Genomic DNA, 11,290 nt, shown 5'->3' with positions numbered 1-11,290 from the left:
GCCCCATGTCAGTTTTTTTAACCACCTTGTTACGATGTGTTGCCCTATCAGGCACAGAATGATGAAATATCCAACATAGCACTTTTAATTCTCACATTTATCCCGCTTCTTTCCATATGAAAGGCAACGTTGATGCAGTGCTGTCAGGTGTTTGGACTGAATGGCTCCATGACCTGCAGGGCCAATAAGACGGCACTGATGGAGCAGCAAAGTCATGACTTACAGTGGAGAAAAGAAGTTTTGATCATTTGTAGATTTACAAATTTGTTTACAAGCTTGCTTGCTTCACTTAAGAAATCCTACCATGAAAGGGTTTTAGCCTCAACAAGAAGGCAGTCCTTCCTTCAAATTATGGATACTGCGACTCCAATGTGCAGCAAGACACCAAAACGTTGCCAAGGGATCTTATGCAGGTCGCTCTCTCACCCAACAGGGTCACCCCAGAGAGCAATGTCTTTTTTCCCTTTCTAAAAAGTCTTTTCAAATTAATAAACAGCATTAGCTCACCTTCCTTCAGATCCAGTTAAAATGTGTTAGTCTATCAAAGGCAACTGGTTTCAGCAGAAAATTCCTCCGCGTGGATTTTTTTTAAATTATTTTGTTCTGTTCTAAACATGAACACTCAAGTGTTTTGTGTAACTGTACATGTTGCAGCAGCATGTAAAAAAAAGTTACTGTAATGCACAAACCAGAATAAAGAAGTGAAAATAAATACAGAAGTTTAAAAAAGGACACAAATAATTAAAGTCCCATCATTCCATAAAACATTTTCCATCAATAGGTCTTTGTTTTTTTTTCTCCTCACAAACAGGAATAAATCCCAAATTGCTTTCTGTTGTTCATCTAGCTGATAAAATATTTACAAGTATTTACAGTGTGAACAGAGCGGCACTGAGGACCTGAAGCTCAATGTTTCCACCAGGAGTCAGCTTCCTCAGCCAGAACCTTCAGGTGTTTTACATCCAAAGCCTGGTACAAAAAGTAAACATTCAATCACAAAAGTTGGATGGTGTCAAGAACTCCTAACAAACAACTTTATAAAACATTCCTTTCCAAAAGCACATCATCAAATGCTTTGACATAAACAGAAGGATGTCTCTCCAGTTTTACAGACGGCTGCTTCCAAGTGACAGCTGAGCAATGAATCAAGCTATTTCCAACTGGAATTAGAGCTGGAAATATTCCATACATTGAGGGGAATCTCCTGTGCTTTAAACACCAGGCTGCCTGATGATGATTTGTGATGCTATTTTACAAACTCAGGATTCCCAGTCTGATATTTACATATAAGCCATAGCTGTGTGAACCCTGCTGAGATTTGCACGTGTGTCAGCATCGTGGTGCTAGTGGGGCAGTGGTCAGCAGGACGAGGCACTGATCTTGTCTGAGACCTCGGGGTCCGACTTGGCTACCAGGAAACGCAGTCGACCCCCTCCCAGACGAATCAGATCCACCGCGCTGTCGGGGCAAGCAAACGGAAGTGAGAGAGGGAGGAGACGAAGAGTCTGGTTACATGGAGCTCAGCAGAGATGGAGTAACAATAAACAGCACATCACTGTGTGAGCTTGAACTGATCAATCAGCTTAAGAGGTCAACACCAGTTGTAAGATGAACACTGAGGGAAGATGGCTCTCTCCACCGCTCCTTTACCTCTGGTAGTCTGCTCCGATCAGACTGGTCCCATTCACTGCCAGGATGCGGTCGCCGATCCTCAGCCTGCCATCGGATGCAGCCGGCCCATCGGGGATCAGGGTCCGGATGTAAATGCCGGGAGCATTAAGGGGTGTGTGCTGCCAAACGGAAAGTTAGTTACTGCAGGTCAAGAGGATATAAGTGGATATAGTTTGGCTAAAATACACACTGGTTACTAAAATAAGATCAGATTTATTTTGATTCTCTTTTTACAATTGATAATTTACCTAAAAATCTACATTTTAGACCCTTTTACTTGGTAAGATTAGAATTGTGAAATTTCAAATTCCTTTCTGGTGCTTTTAATTTACAGTCAGTCCCAACATTGTGAAATGAGTAAAAGTGTGCTGATCGATCGGCCACCGGTTATTATCGGCCGATTTCCGTGAAAAAGTTCATACAAAAAGCTAGACAAAATAACCCGATAATTTAAATCAACGAGCTAGTGGTGTGAGATGCTGGTTCTGCTCCCGCTGTTGGACCGCCGCTACGTGCTACTGGTAGTAATATTTCAACAGACAGAGCTTTGCTCCACCCGCAGTGAACTCTCACACCGAACATCTGCATAAAGCTGCAACAGGTAAATAAACAAAAAAAGATTTTACATTTGTATTAAAACTTTTGCTACATGAGATAGATAATCTCTGAAAAAAAATTGATCGGCCTCCTTCCTGTGTTCTGCAGAATTTCTCCGCTCAGTCAGAAACAACCAATCAGAAGGAGCATTAATCAGCTAGAAAAGCTATCAGGAAGTTTTGATTCACTAGCTCAGTATTGTTTATTTTAAAGCAACCTGCATTTGACTTTGAATTAATATTTCTTTTTTTCTTGACATTATTTGAGATAGGCAGTGTTGTAAGATTTATTTCACTCATGTATAATTTAAGCTGTTAAGAATCTTACTGTTAAATATTGTTATACTGATTGCAGGTTTTTCAGTTGTCCTTTTGACTGAATTGCTGCTGTATTGTGCCTGCTAATATTTTGTAATTTATTTCTAAATTAGGTGAATTTATTGCCAGATCATTTTTCCATTTTGTCAGATCACATAGCAGCATTTATACCTGAAGCGAAAAATTAACAGCCAATCCAGGTGATCAGCAGAGATCGGTGATAGGCAAAGATCGGCCTCATGGGTGATCGGTATCGGCAGCAAAAAACCTGATCGGAGCATCCCTAGAAATGAGTAATGACTTCCATACTGCACCGCTTACATTTATTGATGCAACCTGCATCAATAAATAAATTCACATTTTATTGCAGCACTATTATCTCACTGCAAAACAGAAAAAAAGCAACTGGATCTTGCAGTCACCAAGTCTCCATAACAACCAACAGATGCCTACTTGCCTACCCATGTCCCATGGTAATCATATGACTTTAACTTGTACTACAGTTGCTGTATTGTGGTTGCTGAAACTTTAAGTAACAAGCAGTCCGGCTGAGCTTTTGTGTAAAACAAAAATAATTATGTGGAAAAGTAGAATATGTCCATAGTTTGACACTTCTTCCAGTATGTGGCATCCTGAAGAAGCTCATTTCAAATCTTCTCAAGAGAAGAATTTATGTTTGTGGTGCTATGAATTCTGTGCCATGCAGTCACCTGAAAAAGTTACTTAATTTTTTTATGATAATTTTTTATTGTCATCACAATAGTACAAAATAATTTTGTGATAAAATTCTGAATCTATATTGCCCACTCCTAAGTGTCACTTGGTCCTACAGTTGGACTGTGATCCATAACTCATCACCAGATCAACACAAACTGATTCAGAAGGTAAAGAAGTGAGCCGTCTTTCAGAGTGAGGGAGGCAGGACTCAAAGATCCGACTCTGCTCCAACTTAACACTAAATGCCATCCTGTTGGTAAAGAGAGGCTTCATAAAGAATCGACAGCAGTGGTAGCAACAATGTAGCACCAGTGGTTTTATGAGTTATTTCTCATATTTTGTCCACTGAAAAAGCGTACACATTTAAAGGTTATACTTTTCAGTGTGAGATTCTGGGAAAAAAAAAAAAAGAAAAAAAAAGATTTGAAGGGCTTCTGTACATCACTTATGAGCTTCATGTCTTTGCATTGAAGCTCTGCAGCACTTTCACAAAATAAAAATAAAAAATAAAAAATCAGATCTATACTTCCTAAACAGTAACAGACCACAGGAGATTTGATCTAGAAACTTACCAGGCCATCAATGAGTCCCATTCCCAGTCCGTATGGTCCCTTGTCGAGTTCCACTACAAACACCACACACAAATCATCAGCAAGGGAAGGAGCGCCGGGGGAGGAGACAGGGAAAGGAAACTCACAGCCACTAATACATCCTGCAGAGGATACACACACACACACACACACACACACGCACGCACACACACACCCAAAGGCACAAAAACACACAAAGCAGTTTGCTGTGGGGTTTGACAAACATCAGAAGGGTCTCTGCTGACCTAGAACACAAATGAGTCTACAGCTGTCACTACTGTAGCACAGTTCACACAGCCCACCTAACACAACACAAAGCTGTCAAAGTCCAGGTTCCAGAGTGCAACTAAAGCTCTACCCATTATTTTAATAGAACATAAAAACATCTGATAAATTTATATAACTGATATAAATAGTGAGGGTAGGGGCACTTCACCCATTGGAAATCAGGGTTAGGTTTCTGCTGCAGTTAGTGTGTCAACTGCCAATCGGGGGAAAGTTAGGAAAAACTTCCAAGTACAAAACAGTTCAGTTGCACTGAGAAGGCACAAATCCAAAATCAAGCTCTACTATCTCATTATTGACCATTAGGGGGAGACAAACCCTAAAAGTAGTGATGGAAATCCAATTTCATTCCAAATATAATCAGGCATCAATTTATTGGCATTGAGAAAAATAAAATGTGGCAAAAAAGCAAAGAATTCAAATCTAAAAGTACTTTGTTGATCCCAAAGGGAAATTAAATGCAACCAAACCTAATCAAACACATTTTCTTTAATTCATTACAAACATACATTTGATCTAGCTTTAAGTCAACTGAGAAAATAAGTTACAAAATATTTGAACACAGTAAAAATAAACTGCATTGTCTGTCTGATGTGTTATTCTGTAGCAGGTAATGTTCTGAAACCAGTGAACTGTGAAGACTCACATTTCCATCCAGATCCAAACGGTTTCTTTCAGCATCTCCAGTTAGTGTCACATTTTGTTCCAGACTTAACTCGTCTGTTATTGCAATTTTAATTTTGTTATTAGAATTTCAACATGGTTCAGCATGGTTTTCAAAAATCTGAATATAGGGTATCTGAATATCAGTACCCTATAGTTAGCCATCAACCCCGTAAAACATCCAGTACAGCCAACTGGATAGTTGGCTGTACTGGATGTTCTCACTGGTCACATAATAAATATTGCCCAGCAATCTCTGTTCTGTGATGAGTTCTGTAATAAAACAAAGCAATATCCTAACCTCTGAACATCTCATGGATCACTGCTGAATCCATCACCAACAGTGATGGAAGAGTTTTCATGGATAGTTTTCACTAAACTTTCAGGCCAGCCAAGCAGAGTTTTAAGGAAGAAACCAAGAGGCCCAAGGCATCTCCGTAGGAGCTGCAGAGATCTACGATTCAGGCAACAATTTCAGTCTCTATAGCTGCCAATCACTTGCAGCTTTAATTATGCCAAATGTGGTTCTGCAATGTATAGTCTCAAAAGGGCTGTATAGAAATATGTGCTGTACTTATTAGTTTATTTTCTTTTCTTTATACTTGTTTATTATGTTATACCTTATGTTGGTGTATCACTTCACATTCACATAAAATATGTTCAACTCTAAAAACATTCAGTGTGAAAGTATGCCTTCTACTGTTTATGCTTTTATTCACCCTGGACTTTGTGCTTGGTCCTACCTTCCAGTCCATTTGTGAGGAGTCCGTTGGTCTTTTTACATTCTGCTAAGGTTCTGGCTGAGCAGCCATTAGTCTGAATGCTTGTGCAGAGAATGGGCTCCACTACGCATCCCCCCTCTGGGTACAGGGGGGTGTTGGGTGGGGTCAGGAGGCAGGATGGGTCCGGATTTGCTGCACGAGAATGGTGAATGGTTCCGTTCCTTCTGAGGCTGTGGGTTTGTGTCTGGCCCGGTGGCCGGTCTCGTCCCCTCTCCTCTGCTGCCATCTCATCCCCGGCGCCCCCCCCAGAGCGGGGGCTGCTGTGGGCCGGAGGTAGCAGCTCCCTCTGGGTTGTCAAAGGACAGACTTTGAGGACAAACTTAATGATATGACAGATGGAATCGAGTTTGTCTCTCACCACTGATACAGGATGCACTTTGTTTCTAAAAATAAGACGTTAGTTGATATGATTAAAGTTTCAATTTATAATCCTTTTATTTACAAACCTTCCTCTTAGTGCATCTGTGACTGTATGAATCTGGTGTACACATGAGGTGCTCTAACACCGAAGATTATGGTCTAGTCAGCTGTTCCCAATAATTAGACAAAGTCTAATCAGATTAACCATGATTTCACCGTGTCTAGGTTTGTGTGAGTGCATGTGTATGTGAGCCGGAATTGGCCAGAGAAGAAGGTTTTGTCTTTTGATTGAGAAGTTCTTTATAATCCCACAACTACTGCAGCTGCTTTAGTGACCTGGATTAGTGGGAGGCGTGGTTACGCGTGGATTTTTCTGACCTGGACGTCCGGCCAGTCGGCTGTGTTGGTTCCATTGGACTGTGTATGCACACTGGGAGTGGTGGTGTGAGTTTGCGTCTTGGTCCTCAGACCCCACAGGTAGTGACGCACATAGAGCAGCTGTCTGTAGATGCTGTCCTCCACACACTCGCTGTCCAGGTCCACTCTGAACCCTGAGCTGGGCAGGACAATGGGCGGGTGGTTCTCAAAGCTTTCCAGAAGGTCAACTGAACACGCAACAAAAACATACAGTTAAACACAAAATTATTCATACCCCTTTACAATATTTTTGTTCTGACTGGAAGATATTTTAGAGAGGCCCAGTTAGGCCCAGACTAAGTTAGGACTGGTGGTCAGAATACTACAAAGACCTCCTCAATCCCACCAACATGCTTTCCTGCGAGGAAGCGGAGCCTGGGGTCTTTGGGGCGGGCTCTGTAATCTCTGGTGTTGAGATCACTGAGGTGGTTAAAGAGCTCCTCAGTGGTCCGTAAGATAGTCAAACCTCTGATCCAGGAAGAGCAGTGTTGTTTTCGTCCCGGTCATGGAACACTGGACCAGCTCTACAGGGTCTTGCAGGGTATCTGGGAGTTCGCTCAACTGGCTACATGTGCTTTGTGGACGAAGAAGGCCTTCGGGGATGTTCCTACACTCAGTTATAGTCACAAGTTTTGTGTTTATAAAGGACACAAAACAGATACAAAAGGCCAAACCAGTTGAGGTGGCTCAGGATGCTTCCTGACCACCTGGTGAGGTGTTCAGGGTACGCTTCACTGGGAGGAGACCCAGAGGAAGACTCAAGACACACTAGACGCCTTGGGATTCCCTTTAAAGAAGCTGGAACTGTGGCTTGAGAGAGAGAAGTGTGGGCTTCCCTACTTGTACTGCTGCTTCTGTGACCAGACCCCAGATCAGCAGGAAAAACAAATGGATGGATTTAAATATATATAAATATAAATATATACGAAGAGCTACAGCTAACACTTATTTTATTGTATTGATTATTCTCATGATTAATCGTATAAAAAAAAAATTTGCACATTCTTTCAACCACTTAAGTCCTTTTTTATACAGTATTAGAAATATAAAAAAAAGAACTGAAGTATTTATTTGAATCTATAAGAAAAATAAACATTTTATTGGTGACAATCCAATAACAGCATTACTTTAGTAAATGCTTGGTCATTTGAAGCAAAAGATGCATCTGTTGCTAAAAAGTACTTCTAACATTGATAACAGCAACATTTGAAAAACTCAGTCCTTTCTGCTCGACTTAACATCAGTGCAGTAGTCTACTGACAACTTTATTTGATTAACCACTTAATAATTGGATAGCAAAAAGTGTCTAGGAGGGTTTTTTTTGTCAAAGAACTGGACTAGGTGAAGCTAAAACTACGTCACTTGAAGTATTTATTTGAATCTATAAGAAAAATAGATTCAAATAAAACATATTTGGGTAAAACATATAGTCAAAGGTTCTTTTTTTAAACTTGCATGCAGAGTGTTAAAGAATGTTAAGATATTTTGTACACTTCTGGCTTAATTACTAGTGAGTATGTTGGTTTTTCAGCAATGGACTTTTTGAGTATATACTTCAGTTAATGATTAATCTGTTACCAATTTAGTTGATGATTATTTCAATAATTGATTCATCTTGTTTTATTGTTTCAAGCCCTAATATATACAAATGTATAGATAATCTAAGTATGGCTATCAGCTTCTTCAACCTATGTTATCCAGAAAATAAAGCTAACTGCTGTCATTCAGAAATGATGAGCACAAACATTTAACAATAATGGGACTTTATGTCATCGTTACTTGGTGGAGTCACACCTGTACCTGATCTATAGATATAAGCCTCATCCTCACTGCTGGGTTGCCATACTGGGACAGGACCTATCTCTGCTGTCAGCTGGTACTGGGTGAGGATCCTGTGGAGCTGGACTGGTTTCAGAGATGGGTGCTCACTGGACAACACTCGCCAACTCAACTGCAGACAAAGCAGGGACAAACATAATCTGACTATATTCAGATTAAAATCAGATTATTTAATCTAAACTTTTTGTTTACCGTAAACAAAAAGTTTAAGATAAACTTTATGTGCATCTTAAAGATGACAACCATGAAGTTCTTGAGATGCTGCCTGACTTCTGTTTAGGACTAATAGTGATGTGGTACGTTTCTTCAAACAATACCTTGATTAAGTATGAATATGCTTTTGTGTGGCTCACCTGTGTGAGCTGCTGTGGGGGCGTGGCCACTATGGAAACAGTACTGTTAAGTTTGGTGAAGAATTTTTCAGCCAGATGCCCCAGACCGGACTTGGTTGCCCATTCCATCAGCATTCGCAAACACGCCTGGATTTGCAGCGACTTTGAACGCTGGAACCAACCCCGGGCTGGACCTGTGCGCACACGCACACGCACACACACACACACACACACACACACACACACACACACACACACACACACACACACACAATCAAATTCTGTGCACCAGAAAAAGGCAGAATAAAACACTGGCTTGTGAAGACTGCACATCGTTTTCCAAAAGATAATCCATGGCATAAAGGAGCTCTTCAATCATGAAAAGTGGGCTTTTAAGAAAAAGGAAAAGCTGAGGTTTGTTCTACAAGACCTGAAGAAGAGACAGAAACAGTCAAATATAGATAAAAAATGGGTATTGATTTCTTCCTGATTTCGTGGATAACAGCTTACCTTACTAAGAGACCGCAGATTGTCCAACTGCAAAAATGTCTAGGGATTCATTTAGAGCAACACAGCAGCCTGCATGGTACAGTCTGGACCCATTTCTGTTCACTATATACCCAGGACATTGTAAGTATATCTCAGAGACCTGTCACATTAAAACTATTTGACAGCAACTACTGTTCCGGTGTTTCACACTGTCGGTGCAAACTTCCGACAGAACGTTGACCAAAGCTGCACCGTTTCTCTCTTCCTTATTGCTGTCCGTTCTTCAGAGAGACGAGCTGCTAGCAGCACTGCTAAATCACGGCTGTCAATCAAATCACTTCCGTGCAATACTTGGCTCAGTACTGGAGAACAATACAGAACAACATAGAGTACTACCCCTGAATACTACTACCCCTGAAGTAGGTACAAAAATCTAAGAACAGTCAGGCAGAGCTACTTCAGATCTGTTAATGGAAATTAATCTGGCCGTGGTGGACCAAGACCGAACCAGTTAGAGGAGAACTGGTGGAGAAGTGCCTTTACTGTTGCAGAAAAAATGTTTATCTGCCATTATCAGTAGACCTATTGACTAGCCTGAGCAATCGTGGAAGGCTTCGTTGTAGTGAACCAGCTGTAGTGTAGCAGTGATAAAGGGGGAGGGTAAGCAACATGTACACAAGGGAGACTGGCAGCGCTGAGGCCCTCCTCCTGGTTCTGATTGGCCGTTTCTGACAGTGATGGATTTTCTCTGCAGTTAATACTGAGAGCACTGGGAGAGCAGAGGAGCTCGTTTATTTTTTTTTTCACAGATTATCTTATACTATCGAGACATAATGAAAATTTTAACAAATATGTAAAAAAAAAAGTTTTTGGGTAACACTTTATTTGAAGGGGTGTGAATAAGATTGTATGTCATAAACATGACATACACCTGTCATGAACATGAGTAAGTCTTCATGAATATTTATGACTGTTGTCTTAAAGTGTCATTCGGTAAATCATGACACTTTTAATGCAAAGTTGACATTATTCAAAATGTCTCCGTTATGACAACTTGACATTAACCAATAATCATATGTCATAAATATGTCATAACATATCTATATATAGTCATAGTGATTTAATTGTTATTACACTATCAAAAGCTTTAACAAAACAGCAATTAATATTCCCACTACCTGAAATAAAATGAAACAAGTAGGACCAACAATAAAAATTTCATTAAGCTTTATTACACTGTCAAATGATTTAATAACAGAGTCAATAACAATTTCTTTTACATCAAGTGGAACAAGTAGCACCAGTTATGAATGTCATTAAGTGTCATTACAGTGTCATTAATATTAACTCTTACCTCAAGTAAAGTGAAACAAGTAGCAACAGTTATGAAGATGTCATTAAGCATCATTACGCTAATATTAATATTAACTCTTCAAGTAAAGTGAAACTAGTAGCAACAATTATAAAGATGTAATTTAGTATTACAGTGTCAAATGCAATGCTAACAGAGTTATTGATATTCTTACCTCAAATGAAGTGAAACACACTGGACTACTTATAACTACCATCATAACTGTAGAACAAACCCTTTGTACATTGGAATAAAACAAAGATAACTTGTTCTAACATAACAGAGGGTTTAACGTCTGGTCAGTATATTGTTACTCTGAAATGCTGATTGAAAAACTAAAACAAAATTACTTATTCTTTAACTTAAGAAAATAGGTTCTTTCAACAGTAACATGTTTTGCTTTGATTGTGTCAGCCATCTCCTTCGTAATAGTCTTCCTGTAATGCTCTGAAAACAGGAGATCTTCTTGTCTTCATTTTCTGGCAGCAACTCTTTAAGGTGTCCAGAAATGCTCAGAAATTACAGCTGTTCTTGCAATAGTTAATCATGGAGAAAACCTTTTCATGAATTCAAACTTGGTGAATCTCTTCTGGACATTCTCATAGTGGGTGATGACTCTATTCATTGTGGTCACTTAAAAAAAGAACAAAAACAAAAAACAATGTCATCATATTCCAGCATTTATTTAGATACCATTCCAAAAATGTCCGTTGCTGCACACTGTCAGAATGGTAGACTGGCAGACAAATGCCTAGTTAACATGACTGGTTGTTATAAAGTGCAATACAATTATTTCTTAATACAAGTGGAATAATAACTGGAGCTGAACAAAATTATTCTGATCAAATATTTGTCTGGCAGAAGTTCAGACAGACTGCCA

The 11,290-nt window shown here is 39.7% G+C and overlaps 1 protein-coding gene across 7 annotated transcripts in view; it reads right to left on the bottom strand.

Moving 5' to 3' along the window:
* Positions 1–222: 222 nt before the first annotated feature.
* Positions 223–11,290, bottom strand: part of radil (Ras association and DIL domains) — a 43,114-nt gene continuing 32,046 nt past the window's right edge. For 5 of the 7 annotated variants that reach the window (XM_015019183.1, XM_015019181.1, XM_015019180.1 and 2 more), the window contains 7 exons: positions 8,592–8,764; positions 8,200–8,350; positions 6,361–6,587; positions 5,584–5,908; positions 3,875–4,014; positions 1,651–1,790; positions 223–1,458 (listed from right to left, as the gene is read on the bottom strand). In XM_015019183.1, the coding sequence (XP_014874669.1) occupies positions 1,359–1,458; positions 1,651–1,790; positions 3,875–4,014; positions 5,584–5,908; positions 6,361–6,587; positions 8,200–8,350; positions 8,592–8,764 (1,256 nt within the window). In that variant the 3' untranslated portion in view covers positions 223–1,358. The remainder of the gene's footprint in view (positions 1,459–1,650; positions 1,791–3,874; positions 4,015–5,583; positions 5,909–6,360; positions 6,588–8,199; positions 8,351–8,591; positions 8,765–11,290) is intronic. The other 2 variants (XM_015019184.1, XM_015019186.1) reach the window with 2 other exon arrangements.

This window comes from Poecilia latipinna, unplaced genomic scaffold (assembly GCF_001443285.1).
Source record: "Poecilia latipinna isolate Pla-1442-1.1 unplaced genomic scaffold, P_latipinna-1.0 Scaffold2388, whole genome shotgun sequence".
Lineage (NCBI taxonomy): Eukaryota > Metazoa > Chordata > Actinopteri > Cyprinodontiformes > Poeciliidae > Poecilia > Poecilia latipinna.
Note: the sequence above shows the minus strand (reverse complement) of the source record. Positions and strands in the feature narration are given on the sequence as shown.